The 20815-nt window shown below is 43.4% G+C and overlaps 1 protein-coding gene across 1 annotated transcript in view; it reads left to right on the forward strand.

Moving 5' to 3' along the window:
• Positions 1-20815, forward strand: part of LOC130339920 (tyrosine-protein kinase SRK2-like) — a 55910-nt gene that overhangs the window by 24670 nt on the left and 10425 nt on the right. The window contains exons 4-5 of the mRNA XM_056554102.1: positions 512-677; positions 878-1042. Of these exons, the coding sequence (XP_056410077.1) occupies positions 512-677; positions 878-1042 (331 nt within the window). The remainder of the gene's footprint in view (positions 1-511; positions 678-877; positions 1043-20815) is intronic.

The following is a 20815-nucleotide window of genomic DNA, read 5'->3' on the forward strand; positions in this document are numbered from 1 at the left end:
CTTTTAGAAGCTGTGATCAAATTTGATCAGGTTTGAAAAGGTTAATGCCGGACATCACCGCAAACAGTGATGTTCGGCATCAGCCACAGGTCCCGGCTATGACGCGTGCTCAGCTGCTGGGCGCATTGCATAGTTCGGCACCTCCGTGATACCTGTCGCCGGGGGTCCCGACGGCAAGTATCGGATTAGGTATTGGGGACATGTGCACGAGTACAAGTACTTGTGCAAATGTCCAGTATTGGTCCCGATACCGATACCAGTATCGGGACATCCTTAGTTGGCATCCTGTTTGCAGGGATCTGAGTATACACTGAAGACGTAGAAAGTAAGGGAGAAGTGAGTAGGACATTAGAAATAAGTCCAGGGGTGGTGGACAGATGGTGTCTGTATATAATCACTTATATGGTATACAGAGCCTGTGTACAGCTGGTATATACCACATAAGTTGGTGCTTCCCCTGTCTAGCTATCTTCAGTGATTAATAAAAGATTTCTCCCATTTCCCTCTATAGCTGGATCTTCCGACTGTGGAAAGCATATCCCACACCACCATAGACCAGCTGGAGATCGACCCCAGCTCTATACAGAGGGTCCGCAAGCTGGGCAGCGGCAGGTTTGGCACGGTGTGGCTGGGCTTATGGAACGGAACCACAGAAGTAGCGGTTAAGGAACTTCAAGGTGACACTTCTCGCCCCCTTCCATCCATCGAAAGTCTTCTAACCATCAGAGGGGCCCATATGGTTCCTTCCCAACTAGACAAGTCGTGTGTTAACTCACACAGACATGGGACTTGTCCTCACAGGGAGGTCCCGTCACGGCACATACAAGGTGTATAATATAAAGGTGCAGATATCTTATTGGACTCTTTATCTTCCCAGTCACTGCGGAGTCCCTGCACAAGACTATGCACGGAGAAGCGGAGACAATGTGGAAGCTGAGCCACGAGAAGCTGCTGAAGTTATACGCGGTGTGTCTGCAGACCAACCCAGTCTTCATAGTGACGGAGTACATGCCACATGGTAACCTCAAGAAATATCTGCAAGGTGAATCATCAACGAAGACACCTTATATAATACAACCCGAGGCGTGGTATAAAAACAAGGTGCCCAACCGCAACCACTACCTTCCTACAGAGAGTCCTGCAGATATACAACACTACAGAGAGTCCTGCATATATACATCACTACAGAGAGTCCTGCATATATACACCACTACAGAGAGTCCTGCATATATACATCACTACAGAGAGTCCTGCAGATATACATCACTACAGAGAGTCCTGCATATATACATCACTACAGAGAGTCCTGCATATATACATCACTACAGAGAGTCCTGCATATATACCATCACTACAGAGAGTCCTGCAGATATACATCACTACAGAGAGTCCTGCATATATACATCACTACAGAGAGTCCTGCATATATACCATCACTACAGAGAGTCCTGCAGATATACATCACTACAGAGAGTCCTGCATATATACATCACTACAGAGAGTCCTGCATATATACATCGCTACAGAGAGTCCTGCATATATACATCACTACAGAGAGTCCTGCAGATATTATACCATCACTACAGAGAGTCCTGCATATATACCATCACTACAGAGAGTCCTGCATATATACATCACTACAGAGAGTCCTGCATATATACACCACTACAGAGAGTCCTGCATATATACCATCACTACAGAGAGTCCTGCATATATACATCACTACAGAGAGTCCTGCATATATACATCGCTACAGAGAGTCCTGCATATATACATCACTACAGAGAGTCCTGCAGATATTATACCATCACTACAGAGAGTCCTGCATATATACCATCACTACAGAGAGTCCTGCATATATACATCACTACAGAGAGTCCTGCATATATACACCACTACAGAGAGTCCTGCATATATACATCGCTACAGAGAGTCCTGCATATATACATCACTACAGAGAGTCCTGCATATATACATCACTACAGAGAGTCCTGCAGATATTATACCATCACTACAGAGAGTCCTGCATATATACATCACTACAGAGAGTCCTGCATATATACACCACTACAGAGAGTCCTGCATATATACATCACTACAGAGAGTCCTGCATATATACATCGCTACAGAGAGTCCTGCATATATACATCACTACAGAGAGTCCTGCAGATATTATACCATCACTACAGAGAGTCCTGCATATATACCATCACTACAGAGAGTCCTGCATATATACATCACTACAGAGAGTCCTGCATATATACACCACTACAGAGAGTCCTGCATATATACCATCACTACAGAGAGTCCTGCATATATACATCACTACAGAGAGTCCTGCATATATTATACCATCACTACAGAGAGTCCTGCATATATACACCACTACAGAGAGTCCTGCATATATACATCACTACAGAGAGTCCTGCATATATACATCACTACAGAGAGTCCTGTATATATACATCACTACAGAGAGTCCTGCATATATACATCACTACAGAGAGTCCTGCATATATACACCACTACAGAGAGTCCTGCATATATACATCACTACAGAGAGTCCTGCATATATACATCACTACAGAGAGTCCTGCATATATACACCACTACAGAGAGTCCTGCATATATACATCACTACAGAGAGTCCTGCATATATACATCACTACAGAGAGTCCTGCAGATATACATCACTACAGAGAGTCCTGCATATATACACCACTACAGAGAGTCCTGCATATATACACCACTACAGAGAGTCCTGCATATATACCATCACTACAGAGAGTCCTGCATATATACACCACTACAGAGAGTCCTGCATATATACATCACTACAGAGAGTCCTGCATATATACCATCACTACAGAGAGTCCTGCATATATACATCACTACAGAGAGTCCTGCAGATATTATACCATCACTACAGAGAGTCCTGCATATATACATCACTACAGAGAGTCCTGCATATATACCATCACTACAGAGAGTCCTGCAGATATTGTACCATCACTACAGAGTCCTTCAGATATTATACCATCACTACAGAGAGTCCTGCATATATACATCACTACAGAGAGTCCTGCAGATATACATCACTACAGAGAGTCCTGCATATATACACCACTACAGAGAGTCCTGCATATATACACCACTACAGAGAGTCCTGCATATATACACCACTACAGAGAGTCCTGCATATATACCATCACTACAGAGAGTCCTGCATATATACACCACTACAGAGAGTCCTGCATATATACATCACTACAGAGAGTCCTGCATATATACCATCACTACAGAGAGTCCTGCATATATACATCACTACAGAGAGTCCTGCATATATACATCACTACAGAGAGTCCTGCAGATATTATACCATCACTACAGAGAGTCCTGCATATATACATCACTACAGAGAGTCCTGCATATATACCATCACTACAGAGAGTCCTGCAGATATTATACCATCACTACAGAGTCCTTCAGATATTATACCATCACTACAGAGAGTCCTGCATATATACATCACTACAGAGAGTCCTGCAGATATACATCACTACAGAGTCCTGCATATATACATCGCTACAGAGAGTCCTGCATATATACCATCACTACAGAGAGTCCTGCAGATATTATACCATCACTACAGAGAGTCCTGCATATATACATCACTACAGAGAGTCCTGCAGATATTATACCATCACTACAGAGAGTCCTGCATATATACATCACTACAGAGAGTCCTGCAGATATTATACCATCACTACAGAGAGTCCTGCAGATATCATACCATCACTACAGAGAGTCCTGTATATATACCATCACTACAGAGAGTCCTGCAGATATTATACCATCACTACAGAGAGTCCTGTATATATCATACCATCACTACAGAGAGTCCTGCATATATACCATCACTACAGAGAGTCCTGCAGATATTATACCATCACTACACAGAGTCCTGTATATATCATACCATCACTACAGAGAGTCCTGCATATATACCATCACTACAGAGAGTCCTGCAGATATTATACCATCACTAGAGAGAGTCCTGCATATATACATCACTACAGAGAGTCCTGCATATATACATCACTACAGAGAGTCCTGCATATATACACCACTACAGAGAATCCTGCATATATACATCACTACAGAGAGTCCTGCATATATACATCACTACAGAGAGTCCTGCATATATACATCACTACAGAGATTCCTGCATATATACACCACTACAGAGAGTCCTGCATATATACACCACTACAGAGAGTCCTGCATATATACATCACTACAGAGAGTCCTGCATATATACCATCACTACAGAGAGTCCTGCATATATACATCACTACAGAGAGTCCTGCAGATATACATCACTACAGAGAGTCCTGCATATATACCATCACTACAGAGAGTCCTGCAGATATTATACCATCACTACAGAGAGTCCTGCAGATATTATACCATCACTACAGAGAGTCCTGCAGATATTATACCATCACTACAGAGAGTCCTGCATATATACATCACTACAGAGAGTCCTGCAGATATTATACCATCACTACAGAGAATCCTGCAGATATTATACCATCACTACAGAGAGTCCTGCATATATACCATCACTACAGAGAGTCCTGCAGATATTATACCATCACTACAGAGTCCTTCAGATATTATACCATCACTACAGAGAGTCCTGCATATATACCATCACTACAGAGAGTCCTGCAGATATACATCACTACAGAGAGTCCTGCATATATACATCGCTACAGAGAGTCCTGCATATATACCATCACTACAGAGAGTCCTGCAGATATTATACCATCACTACAGAGAGTCCTGCAGATATTATACCATCACTACAGAGAGTCCTGCATATATACATCACTACAGAGAGTCCTGCAGATATTATACCATCACTACAGAGAATCCTGCAGATATTATACCATCACTACAGAGAGTCCTGCATATATACATCACTACAGAGAGTCCTGCAGATATTATACCATCACTACAGAGAGTCCTGCAGATATTATACCATCACTACAGAGAGTCCTGCATATATCATACCATCACTACAGAGAGTCCTGTATATATACCATCACTACAGAGAGTCCTGCAGATATTATACCATCACTACAGAGAGTCCTGTATATATCATACCATCACTACAGAGAGTCCTGCAGATATTATACCATCACTACAGAGAGTCCTGTATATATCATACCATCACTACAGAGAGTCCTGCATATATACCATCACTACAGAGAGTCCTGCAGATATTATACCATCACTACAGAGAGTCCTGCATATATACCATCACTACAGAGAGTCCTGCATATATACATCGCTACAGAGAGTCCTGCAGATATTATACCATCACTACAGAGAGTCCTGCAGATATTATACCATCACTACAGAGAGTCCTGCAGATATTATACCATCACTACAGAGAGTCCTGCAGATATACACCACTACAGAGAGTCCTGCATATATACCATCACTACAGAGAGTCCTGCAGATATACCATCACTACAGAGAGTCCTGCAGATATTATACCATCACTACAGAGAGTCCTGCAGATATTATACCATCAATACAGAGAGTCCTGCAGATATTATACCATCACTACAGAGAGTCCTGCAGATATACACCACTACAGAGAGTCCTGCAGATATTATACCATCACTACAGAGAGTCCTGTATATATCATACCATCACTACAGAGAGTCCTGCAGATATTATACCATCACTACAGAGTCCTTCAGATATTATACCATCACTACAGAGAGTCCTTCAGATATTATACCATCACTACAGAGAGTCCTGCAGATATTATACCATCACTACAGAGAGTCCTGCAGATATTATACCATCACTACAGAGAGTCCTGCAGATATTATACCATCACTACAGAGAGTCCTGTATATATCATACCATCACTACAGAGAGTCCTGCAGATATTATACCATCACTACAGAGAGTCCTGCAGATATTATACCATCAATACAGAGAGTCCTGCAGATATTATACCATCACTACAGAGAGTCCTGTATATATACCATCACTACAGAGAGTCCTGCAGATATTATACCATCACTACAGAGAGTCCTGTATATATCATACCATCACTACAGAGAGTCCTGCAGATATTATACCATCACTACAGAGAGTCATGTATATATCATACCATCACTACAGAGAGTCCTGCATATATACCATCACTACAGAGAGTCCTGCAGATATTATACCATCACTACAGAGAGTCCTGCAGATATACACCACTACAGAGAGTCCTGCATATATACATCGCTACAGAGAGTCCTGCAGATATTATACCATCACTACAGAGAGTCCTGCAGATATTATACCATCACTACAGAGAGTCCTGCAGATATTATACCATCACTACAGAGAGTCCTGCAGATATACACCACTACAGAGAGTCCTGCATATATACCATCACTACAGAGAGTCCTGCAGATATTATACCATCACTACAGAGAGTCCTGCAGATATTATACCATCAATACAGAGAGTCCTGCAGATATTATACCATCAATACAGAGAGTCCTGCAGATATTATACCATCACTACAGAGAGTCCTGCAGATATTATACCATCACTACAGAGAGTCCTGCATATATACATCACTACAGAGAGTCCTGCATATATACCATCACTACAGAGAGTCCTGCATATATACATCACTACAGAGAGTCCTGTATATATCATACCATCACTACAGAGAGTCCTGCATATATACCATCACTACAGAGAGTCCTGCATATCATACCATCACTACAGAGAGTCCTGCATATATACATCACTACAGAGAGTCCTGCATATATACCATCACTACAGAGAGTCCTGCATATATACATCACTACAGAGAGTCCTGCATATATACATCACTACAGAGAGTCCTGCATATATACATTACTACAGAGTCCTGCATATATACATCACTACAGAGAGTCCTGCATATATACATCACTACAGAGAGTCCTGCATATATACATCACTACAGAGAGTCCTGCATATATACCATCACTACAGAGAGTCCTGCATATATACATCACTACAGAGAGTCCTGCATATATACCATCACTACAGAGAGTCCTGCAGATATAATACCATCACTACAGAGAGTCCTTCAGATATACATCACTACAGAGAGTCCTGCAGATATCATACCATCACTACAGAGAGTCCTGCATATATACATCGCTACAGAGAGTCCTTCATATATACATCACTACAGAGAGTCCTGCAGATATTATACCATCACTACAGAGAGTCCTGCAGATATTATACCATCACTACAGAGAGTCCTGCATATATACATCACTACAGAGAGTCCTGCATATATACCATCACTACAGAGAGTCCTGCATATATACATCGCTACAGAGAGTCCTTCATATATACATCACTACAGAGAGTCCTGCAGATATTATACCATCACTACAGAGAGTCCTGCAGATATTATACCATCACTACAGAGAGTCCTGCATATATACATCACTACAGAGAGTCCTGCATATATACATCACTACAGAGAGTCCTGCAGATATTATACCATCACTACAGAAAGTCCTGCATATATACATCACTACAGAGAGTCCTGCATATATACATCACTACAGAGAGTCCTGCATATATACATCACTACAGAGAGTCCTGCAGATATTATACCATCACTGCAGAGAGTCCTGTACATATCATACCATCACTACAGAGAGTCCTGCATATATACCATCACTACAGAGAGTCCTGCAGATATTATATCATCACTACAGAGAGTCCTGCATATATACATCACTACAGAGAGTCCTGCAGATATTATACCATCACTACAGAGAGTCCTGCAGATATTATACCATCACTACAGAGAGTCCTGCAGATATTATACCATCACTACAGAGAGTCCTGTACATATCATACCATTACTACAGAGAGTCCTGTATATTGTTATGATTCGGCAGGCTGGATGTGGATCCTCTGTACCAGAGAGGGATTGGCGTGGACCGTACCGGTGGACCGGTTCTAAGTTGCTACTGGTTTTCACCAGAGCCCGCCGCAAAGCGGGATGGTCTTGCTGCGGCAGTAACAACCAGGTCGTATCAACCGGTAACGGCTCAACCTCTCTGACTGCTGAGAAGGCGTGAGACAGAAGGACTAGGCAGAGCCAAGGTCAGACGTAGCAGAAGGTCGGGGCAGGCAGCAAGGGTCGTAGTCAGGGGCAACAGCAGAAGGTCTGGAACACAATCATTGGTGCACTGGCCCTTTAAATCTTAGAGAGCTGGCGCACGTGCGCCCTAGAGAGCGGAGCCGCGCGCCAGAACGTGACAGCCGGGGACCGGGACAGGCAAGTAGCTTGGGATGTGATTCGCGAGCGGGCGCGTCCCGCTATGCGAATCGCATCCTCGTCGGCAGTGTCAGTGCAGCGCTCCCAAGCAGCGGGTCAACGTCGCGAGCGCTCCGGGAAGGAGCAGGGACCCGGAGCGCTCGGCGTAACACAGATATTATACCATTACTACAGAGAGTCCTGCATATATACCATCACTACAGAGAGTCCTGTATATATCATACCATCACTACAGAGAGTCCTGCATATATACCATCACTACAGAGAGTCCTTCAGATATTATACCATCACTACAGAGAGTCCTGCAGATATCATACCATCACTACAGAGAGTCCTGCAGATATTATACCATCACTACAGAGAGTCCTGTATATATACCATCACTACAGAGAGTCCTGCAGATATAATACCATCACTACAGAGAGTCCTGCAGATATAATACCATCACTACAGAGAGTCCTGCAGATATTATACCATCACTACAGAGAGTCCTGCAGATATTATATCATCACTACAGAGAGTCCTGTATATATCATACCATCACTACAGAGAGTCCTGCAGATATTATACCATCACTACAGAGAGTCCTGCATATATACCATCACTACAGAGAGTCCTGCAGATATTATACCATCACTACAGAGAGTCCTGCAGATATAATACCATCACTACAGAGAGTCCTGCAGATATAATACCATCACTACAGAGAGTCCTGCAGATATAATACCATCACTACAGAGAGTCCTGCAGATATTATACCATCAACACAGAGTCCTGCAAATATTATACCATCACTACAGAGAGTCCTGCATATATACCATCACTACAGAGAGTCCTGCAGATATTATACCATCACTACAGAGAGTCCTGCAGATATTATACCATCACTACAGAGAGTCCTGCAGATATTATACCATCACTACAGAGAGTCCTGCATATATACCATCACTACAGAGAGTCCTGCATATATACATCACTACAGAGAGTCCTGCATATATACCATCACTACAGAGAGTCCTGTATATATACCATCACTACAGAGAGTCCTGTATATATACCATCACTACAGAGAGTCCTGTATATATACCATCACTACAGAGAGTCCTGCAGATATTATACCATCACTACAGAGAGTCCTGCATATATACCATCACTACAGAGAGTCCTGCAGATATTATACCATCACTACAGAGAGTCCTGCATATATACCATCACTACAGAGAGTCCTGCAGATATTATACCATCACTACAGAGAGTCCTGCAGATATTATACCATCACTACAGAGAGTCCTGCATATATACCATCACTACAGAGAGTCCTGCATATATACATCACTACAGAGAGTCCTGCAGATATTATACCATCACTACAGAGAGTCCTGCATATATACCATCACTACAGAGAGTCCTGCATATATACATCACTACAGAGAGTCCTGCATATATACCATCACTACAGAGAGTCCTGTATATATACCATCACTACAGAGAGTCCTGTATATATACCATCACTACAGAGAGTCCTGCAGATATTATACCATCACTACAGAGAGTCCTGCATATATTATACCATCACTACAGAAAGTCCTTCAGATATTATACCATCACTACAGAGAGTCCTGCATATATACATCACTACAGAGAGTCCTGTATATATACCATCACTACAGAGAGTCCTGCAGATATTATACCATCACTACAGAGAGTCCTGCATATATACCATCACTACAGAGAGTCCTGCATATATACCATCACTACAGAGAGTCCTGCATATATACATCACTACAGAGAGTCCTTCAGATATTATACCATCAATACAGAGAGTCCTGCATATATACCATCACTACAGAGAGTCCTTCAGATATTATACCATCACTACAGAGAGTCCTGCATATATACATCACTACAGAGAGTCCTGCAGATATTATACCATCACTACAGAAAGTCCTGCATATATACATCACTACAGAGAGTCCTGCATATATACCATCACTACAGAGAGTCCTGCAGATATTATACCATCACTACAGAGAGTCCTGCAGTGATGGTATATTATCTGCAGGACTCTCTGTAGTGATGTATATATCCAGGACTCTCTGTAGTGATGGTATAATATCTGATATCTGATATCTGATACTATCACTACAGAGAGTCCTGCATATATATCATCACTACAGAGAGTCCTGCATATATATCATCACTACAGAGAGTCCTGCATATATACATCACTACAGAGAGTCCTGCATATATACATCACTACAGAGAGTCCTGCATATATACCATCACTACAGAGAGTCCTGCAGATATTATACCATCACTACAGAGAGTCCTGCAGATATTATACCATCACTACAGAGAGTCCTGCATATATACCATCACTACAGAGAGTCCTGCAGATATTTTACCATCACTACAGAGAGTCCTGCAGATATTATACCATCACTACAGAGAGTCCTTCAGATATTATACCATCAATACAGAGAGTCCTGCAGATATACCATCACTAAATAGAGTCCTGCATATATAGCATCACTACAGAGAGTCCTGCATATATATATCAATAAAGAGAGTCCTGCATATATACCATCACTACAGAGAGTCCTTCAGATATTATACCATCACTACAGAGAGTCCTGCATATATACATCACTACAGAGAGTCCTGCATATATACCATCACTACAGAGAGTCCTGCAGATATTATACCATCACTACAGAGAGTCCTGCAGATATTATACCATCACTACAGAGAGTCCTGCATATATACCATCACTACAGAGAGTCCTGCAGATATTTTACCATCACTACAGAGAGTCCTGCAGATATTATACCATCACTACAGAGAGTCCTGCAGATATTTTACCATCACTACAGAGAGTCCTGCAGATATTTTACCATCACTACAGAGAGTCCTGCAGATATTATACCATCACTACAGAGAGTCCTGCAGATATTATACCATCACTACAGAGAGTCCTGCAGATATACCATCACTAAATAGAGTCCTGCATATATAGCATCACTACAGAGAGTCCTGCATATATATATCAATAAAGAGAGTCCTGCATATATACCATCACTACAGAGAGTCCTGCAGATATTATACCATCACTACAGAGTCCTTCAGATATTATACCATCACTACAGAGAGTCCTGCATATATACCATCACTACAGAGAGTCCTTCATATATTATACCATCACTACAGAGAGTCCTGCATATATACCATCACTACAGAGAGTCCTTCAGATATACCATCACTACAGAGAGTCCTGCAGATATACCATCACTACAGAGAGTCCTGCATATATACCATCACTACAGAGAGTCCTTCAGATATTATACCATCACTACAGATAGTCCTGCATATATACCATCACTACAGAGAGTCCTTCAGATATTATACCATCACTACAGAGAGTCCTGCAGATATTATACCATCACTACAGAGAGTCCTGCAGATATTATACCATCACTACAGAGAGTCCTTCAGATATTATACCATCACTACAGAGAGTCCTGCATATATACCATCACTACAGAGAGTCCTGCATATATACATCACTACAGAGAGTCCTGCAGATATTATACCATCACTACAGAGAGTCCTGCATATATACATCACTACAGAGAGTCCTGCATATATACATCACTACAGAGAGTCCTGCAGATATTATACCATCACTACAGAGAGTCCTTCAGATATTATACCATCACTACAGAGAGTCCTGCATATATACCATCACTACAGAGAGTCCTGCAGATATACCATCACTACAGAGAGTCCTGCAGATATTATATCATCACTACAGAGAGTCCTGCAGATATTATACCATCACTACAGAGAGTCCTGCAGATATTATACCATCACTACAGAGAGTCCTGCAGATATTATACCATCACTACAGAGAGTCCTTCAGATATTATACCATCACTACAGAGAGTCCTGCAGATATTATACCATCACTACAGAGAGTCCTGCAGATATACCATCACTACAGAGAGTCCTGCAGATATTATACCATCACTACAGAGAGTCCTTCAGATATTTTACCATCACTACAGAGAGTCCTGCAGATATTTTACCATCACTACAGAGAGTCGTTCAGATATTATACCATCACTACAGAGAGTCCTTCAGATATTTTACCATCACTACAGAGAGTCCTTCAGATATTTTATCATCACTACAGAGAGTCCTGCAGATATACCATCACTACAGAGAGTCCTGCATATATACCATCACTACAGAGAGTCCTGCAGATATTATACCATCACTACAGAGAGTCCTGCATATATACCATCACTACAGAGAGTCCTGCAGATATTTTACCATCACTACAGAGAGTCCTGCAGATATTATACCATCACTACAGAGAGTCCTGCAGATATTATACCATCACTACAGAGAGTCCTGCAGATATTATACCATCACTACAGAGAGTCCTGCATATATATATATATCACTACAGAGAGTCCTTCAGATATTTTACCATCACTACAGAGAGTCCTTCAGATATTTTACCATCACTAGAGAGTCCTGCAGATATTATACCATCACTACAGAGAGTCCTTCAGATATTTTACCATCACTACAGAGAGTCCTTCAGATATTATACCATCACTACAGAGAGTCCTGCAGATATTATACCATCACTACAGAGAGTCCTGTATATATACCATCACTACAGAGAGTCCTGCATATATACATCACTACAGAGAGTCCTGCAGATATTATACCATCACTACAGAGAGTCCTGCATATATACATCACTACAGAGAGTCCTTCAGATATTTTACCATCACTACAGAGAGTCCTGCAGATATTATACCATCACTACAGAGAGTCCTTCAGATATTATACCATCACTACAGAGAGTCCTTCAGATATTATACCATCACTACAGAGAGTCCTTCAGATATTATACCATCACTACAGAGAGTCCTGCAGATATTATACCATCACTACAGAGAGTCCTGCAGATATTATACCATCACTACAGAGAGTCCTGCAGATATACCATCACTACAGAGAGTCCTTCAGATATTATACCATCACTACAGAGAGTCCTGCATATATTATACCATCACTACAGAGAGTCCTGCAGATATTATACCATCACTACAGAGAGTCCTTCAGATATTATACCATCACTACAGAGAGTCCTGCAGATATTATACCATCACTACAGAGAGTCCTGCAGATATAATACCATCACTACAGAGAGTCCTGCATATATACCATCACTACAGAGAGTCCTGCAGATATTATACCATCACTACAGAGAGTCCTGCATATATACCATCACTACAGTGAGTACTGCATATATACCATCACTACAGAGAGTCCTGCATATATACCATCACTACAGAGAGTCCTGCAGATATTATACCATCACTACAGAGAGTCCTGCATATAAACCATCACTACAGAGAGTCCTGCAGATATACCATCACTACAGAGAGTCCTTCAGATATTATACCATCACTACAGAGAGTCCTGCAGATATACCATCACTACAGAAAGTCCTGCATATATACCATCACTACAGAGAGTCCTTCAGATATTTTACCATCACTACAGAGAGTCCTTCAGATATTATACCATCACTACAGAGAGTCCTTCAGATATTATACCATCCATACAGAGAGTCCTGCATATATACCATCAATACAGAGAGTCCTGCATATATACCATCACTACAGAGAGTCCTGCATATATACCATCACTACAGAGAGTCCTTCAGATATTTTACCATCACTACAGAGAGTCCTGCATATATACCATCAATACAGAGAGTCCTGCATATATACCATCACTACAGAGAGTCCTGCATATATACCATCACTACAGAGAGTCCTGCATATATACCATCACTACAGAGAGTCCTGCAGATATAATTCCATCACTACAGGGAGTCCTGCAGATATTATACCATCACTACAGAGAGTCCTGCAGATATACCATCACTACAGAGAGTCCTTCAGATATTATACCATCACTACAGAGAGTCCTGCATATATTATACCATCACTACAGAGAGTCCTTCAGATATTTTACCATCACTACAGAGAGTCCTGCATATATACCATCAATACAGAGAGTCCTGTATATATACCATCACTACAGAGAGTCCTGCATATATACATCACTACAGAGAGTCCTGCATATATACCATCACTACAGAGAGTCCTGTATATATACCATCACTACAGAGAGTCCTGCATATATACCATCACTACAGAGAGTCCTGCATATATACCATCACTACAGAGAGTCCTGCAGATATACCATCACTACAGAGAGTCCTGCAGATATTATACCATCTCTACAGAGAGTCCTGCATATATACGATCACTACAGAGAGTCCTGCATATATACCATCACTACAGAGAGTCCTGCATATATACCATCACTACAGAGAGTCCTGCATATATACCATCACTACAGAGAGTCCTGCATATATACCATCACTACAGAGAGTCCTGCATATATTATACCATCACTACAGAAAGTCCTTCAGATATTATACCATCACTACAGAGAGTCCTGCATATATACATCACTACAGAGAGTCCTGCATATATACCATCACTACAGAGAGTCCTGTATATATACCATCACTACAGAGAGTCCTGCATATATACATCACTACAGAGAGTCCTGCATATATACCATCACTACAGAGAGTCCTGCAGATATACCATCACTACAGAGAGTCCTGCAGATATTATACCATCACTACAGAGAGTCCTGCATATATACGATCACTACAGAGAGTCCTGCATATATACCATCACTACAGAGAGTCCTGCAGATATTATACCATCACTACAGAGAGTCCTGCAGATATACCATCACTACAGAGAGTCCTGCAGATATTATACCATCACTACAGAGAGTCCTGCATATATACCATCACTACAGAGAGTACTGCATATATCATACCATCACTACAGAGAGTCCTGCATATATACCATCACTACAGAGAGTCCTTCAGATATTATACCATCACTACAGAGAGTCCTTCAGATATTATACCATCACTACAGAGAGTCCTGCAGATATTATACCATCACTACAGAGAGTCCTGCATATATTATACCATCACTACAGAGAGTCCTGCAGATATTATACCATCACTACAGAGAGTCATTCAGATATAATACCATCACTACAGAGAGTCCTTCAGATATTATACCATCACTACAGAGAGTCCTGCAGATATAATACCATCACTACAGAGAGTCCTTCAGATATTATACCATCACTACAGAGAGTCCTGCAGATATAATACCATCACTACAGAGAGTCCTTCAGATATTATACCATCACTACAGAGAGTCCTGCAGATATATATATCACTACAGAGAGTCCTGCAGATATAATACCATCACTACAGAGAGTCCTGCATATATATATATATATATCACTACAGAGAGTCCTGCATATATAGCATCACTACAGAGAGTCCTGCATATATATCATCACTACAGAGTCCTGCATATATACCATCACTACAGAGAGTCCTGCATATATACCATCACTACAGAGAGTCCTGCATATATATATATATATATATATATATATATATCACTACAAAGAGTCCTGCATATATATATATATCACTACAGAGAGTCCTGCAGATATTATACCATCACTACAGAGAGTCCTTCAGATATTATACCATCACTACAGAGAGTCCTGCATATATACCATCACTACAGAGAGTCCTGTATATATACATCACCACAGAGAGTCCTGCATATATACCATCACTACAGAGAGTCCTGTATATATACATCACCACAGAGAGTCCTGCATATATACCATCACTACAGAGAGTCCTGCATATATATATATATATATATATATATATATATATATATATATCACTACAGAGAGTCCTGCATATGTACCATCACTACAGAGAGTCCTGCATATATACCATCACTACAAAGAGTCCTGTATATATACATCACCACAGAGAGTCCAGCATATATACCATCACTCCAGAGTCCTGCATATATACCATCACTACAGAGAGTCCTGCATATATACCATCACTACAGAGAGTCCTGCATATATACCATCACTACAGAGAGTCCTTCAGATATTATACCATCACTACATAGAGTCCTTCAGATATGATACCATCACTACAGAGAGTCCTGCATATATACCATCACTACAGAGAGTCCTGCATATATACATCACTACAGAGAGTCCTGCATATCATACCATAACTACAGAGAGTCCTGTACATATCATATCACTGCAGAGAGTCCTATACATATCATACTATCACTACAGAGTCCTGCACATATAATACCATCACTACAAAGAGTCCTGCACATATCATATCACTGCAGAGAGTCCCGTATATAAAATACCATCACTACAGAGAGTCCTGCACATATCATACCATAACTACAGAGTCCTGTACATATAATACCATCACTAGAGTCCTGCACAAATAATACCATCACTACAAAGAGTCCTGCACATATCATATCACTGCAGAGAGTCCTGTAAATATCATACCATCACTACAGAGTCCTTTACATATTATACTATCACTATAGAGAGTCCTGTACAGTGACTACAGGTTGTATGTATTGTATTGGTCGTGTTGTATATGTTGTGTCGTGTTGGTCTCTGGGTCATGTTATGTGTTTTCGTAGTCTCTTGGTTGTGTCTCTCTGGGTCATGTCGTATTGCCATGTTGGTCTCTGGGTCATGTCATATTGCCATGTTGGTCTCTGGGTCATGTATTGCCGTGTTGGTCTCTTGGTTATGTTGTATTGCCGTGTTGGTCTCTTGGTTATGTTGTATTGCCATGTTGGTCTCTGGGTCATGTATTGCCATGTTGGTCTCTGGGTCATGTCATATTGCCATGTTGATCTCTGGGTCATGTATTGCCGTGTTGGTCTCTTGGTTATGTTGTATTGCCATGTTGGTCTCTGGGTCATGTCATATTGCTATGTTGGTCTCTGGGTCATGACGTATTGCTATGTTGGTTTCTGGGTTATGTCGTATTGCCATGTTGGTCTGTGTTATGTTGTATTGCCGTGTTGGTCTCTGGGTCATGTCGTATTGCCGTGTACATCTCTGGGTCATGTCATATTGCCAAGTAGGTCTCTGGGTCATGTTGTATTCCCGCGTAGGTCTCTGGGTCAAGTCGTATTGCCGTGTTGGTCTCTGTGTCATGACGTATTGCCGTGTTGGTCTCTGGGTCATGTCGTACTGCCGTGTTGGTCTCTGGGTCATGGCATATTGCCGTGTTGGTCTCTGGGTCATGTATTGCCGTGTTGGTCTCTGGGTCATGTATTGCCGTGTTGGTCTCTGGGTCATGTCATATTGCCGTGTTGGTCTCCGGGTCATGTCGTATTGCCATGATGGTCTCTGGGTCATGTCGTATTGCCGTGTTTGTCTCTGGTTCATGTCGTATTGCCATGTTGGTCTCTGGGTCATGTCGTATTGCCATGTTGGTCTCTGGGTCATGTCGTATTGCCATGTTGGTCTCTGGGTCATGTCGTATTGCCATGTTGGTCTCTGGGTCATGTCGTATTGCCATGTTGGTCTCTGGGTCATGTCGTATTGCCATGTTGGTCTCTGGGTCATGTATTGCCGTGTTGATCTCTGGGTCATGTCATACTGCCATGTTGGTCTCTGGGTCATGTATTGCCGTGTTGATCTCTGGGTCATGTCGTATTGCCATGTTGGTCTCTGGGTCATGTCATATTGCCGTGTTGGTCTCTGGGTCATGTCGTATTGCCATGTTGGTCTCTGGGTCATGTATTGCCGTGTTGGTCTCTGGGTCATGTCGTATTGCCATGTTGGTCTCTGGGTCATGTATTGCCATGTTGATCTCTGGGTCATGTCGTATTGCCATGTTGGTCTCTGGGTCATGTCATATTGCCGTGTTGGTCTCTGGGTCATGTCATATTGCCGTGTTGGTCTCTGGGTCATGTCATATTGCCGTGTTGGTCTCTGGGTCATGTATTGCCGTGTTTGTCTCTGGGTCATGTCATATTGCCGTGTTGGTCTCTTGGTCATGTATTGCCATGTTGGTCTCTGGGTGTTACGCCGAGCGCTCCGGGTCCCTGCTCCTCCCCAGAGCGCTCACGGCGTCTCTCTCCCTGCAGCGCCCCGGTCAGTCCCGCTGACCGGGAGCGCTGCACTGACATGGCCGTCGGGGATGCGATTCGCACAGCGGGACGCGCCCGCTCGCGAATCGCATCCCAAGTCACTTACCCGTCCCGGTCCCCTGCTGTCATGTGCTGGCGCGCGCGGCTCCGCTCTCTAGGGCGCGCACGCGCCAGCTCTCTGAAACTTAAAGGGCTAGTGCACCAATGATTGGTGCCTGGCCCAATTAGCTTATTGGCTTCCACCTGCTCCCTGGCTATATCACATCACTTCCCCTGCACACCCTTGCCGGATCTTGTTGCCTTGTGCCAGTGAAAGCGTTTAGTGTTGTCCAAAGCCTGTGTTACCTGAACTCCTGCTATCCATCTTGACTACGAACCTTGCCGCCTGCCCCGACCTTCTGCTACGTCTGACCTTGCCTCTGCCTAGTCCTTCTGTCCCACGCCTTCTCAGCAGTCAGCGAGGTTGAGCCGTTGCTAGTGGATACGACCTGGTTGCTACTGCCGCAGCAAGACCATCCCGCTTTGCGGCGGGCTCTGGTGAACACCAGTAGCCTCTTATAACCGGTCCACCAGCACGGTCCACGCCAATCCCTCGCTGACACAGAGGATCCACAACCTGTAAGCCGAATCGTGACAGTAGATCCGGCCATGGATCCCGCTGAGGTGCCGCTGCCAAGTCTCGCTGACCTTCCCATGGTGGTCGCTCAGCAATCGCAGCAGATTGCCCAACAAGGACAGCAGCTGTCGCAGTTGACCGCCACTTTACAGCAACTTCTGCCTCTGCTACAGCAGCAACCATCTCCTCCGCCAGCTCCTGCACCTCCTCCGCAGCGAGTGGCCGCTCCTAGCCTCCGCTTGTCCCTGCCGGACAAATTTGATGGGGACTCTAGACTCTGCCGTGGATTTTTGTCTCAATGTTCCCTGCATATGGAGATGTTGTCGGACTTGTTTCCTACAGAACGGTCTAAGGTGGCGTTCGTAGTGAGCCTTCTTTCAGGAAAGGCCTTGTCTTGGGCCACACCGCTCTGGGACCACAATGATCCTGCCACAGCCACAGTCCAGTCCTTCTTCGCTGAAGTCCGTAGTGTCTTCGAGGAACCAGCCCGAGCTTCTTATGCCGAGACTGCCCTGCTGAACCTGGTCCAGGGTAATTCTTCAGTGGGCGAGTACGCCATCCAATTTCGTACTCTTGCTTCCGAATTATCATGGAATAACGAGGCTCTCTGCGCGACCTTTAAAAAAGTCGCATCAAGGATGTGCTGGCCGCACGAGAGATTCCTGCCAACCTGCAAGAACTTATCCATTTGGCCACACGCATTGACATGCGTTTTTCTGAGAGACATCAGGAGCTCCGCCAGGAAAAAGACTTAGATCTCTGGGCACCTCTCCCACAGTATCCTTTGCAATCTACGCCTGGGCCTCCCGCCGAGGAGGCCATGCAAGTGGATCGGTCTCGCCTGACCCAGGAAGAGAGGAATCGCCGTAGGGAAGAAAATCTTTGTCTGTACTGTGCCAGTACCGAGCATTTCTTGGTGGATTGCCCTATTCGTCCTCCACGTCTAGGAAACGCACGCACGCACCCAGCTCACGTGGGTGTGGCGTCTCTTGGTTCAAAATCTGCTTCTCCACGTCTCACGGTGCCCGTGCGGATCTCTCCTTCTGCCAACTCCTCCCTCTCAGCCGTGGCCTGCTTGGACTCTGGTGCCTCTGGGAATTTTATTTTGGAGTCTTTGGTGAATAAATTCTGCATCCCGGTGACCCGTCTCGTCAAGCCAGTCTACATTTCCGCGGTCAACGGAGTCAGATTGGATTGCACCGTGCGTTACCGCACAGAACCCCTCTTGATGTGTATTGGACCCCATCACGAAATGATTGAATTCTTTGTCCTTCCCAACTGTACCTCTGAGGTCCTCCTCGGTCTGCCATGGCTCCGGCTTCATTCTCCCACCCTTGACTGGACCACCGGGGAGATCAAGAACTGGGACTCTGCTTGCTATAAGAAATGCCTCTCCCCCCCTCCCAGTCCCGTCAGGCAAGCCTCAGTGCCTCCTCATGGCCCCCGTCCTGGTGACATACTGCCCCGTGCCAAGCTTCACCCTCTGCCCTCCCTCCCCATTCCCACTCCTGCTGTACTGCCTGCCTTTGAGGAAACCCTCCATTCACTCCCGGTGTCCTCGTCCCAGGTAAAGCAGTTGTCGGACAAAAAAAGGGGGAGACCTAAGGGGGGGGGGTACTGTTACGCCGAGCGCTCCGGGTCCCTGCTCCTCCCCGGAGCGCTCACGGC

The sequence above is a fragment of the Hyla sarda genome, unplaced genomic scaffold (assembly GCF_029499605.1).
Source record: "Hyla sarda isolate aHylSar1 unplaced genomic scaffold, aHylSar1.hap1 scaffold_558, whole genome shotgun sequence".
NCBI lineage: Eukaryota > Metazoa > Chordata > Amphibia > Anura > Hylidae > Hyla > Hyla sarda.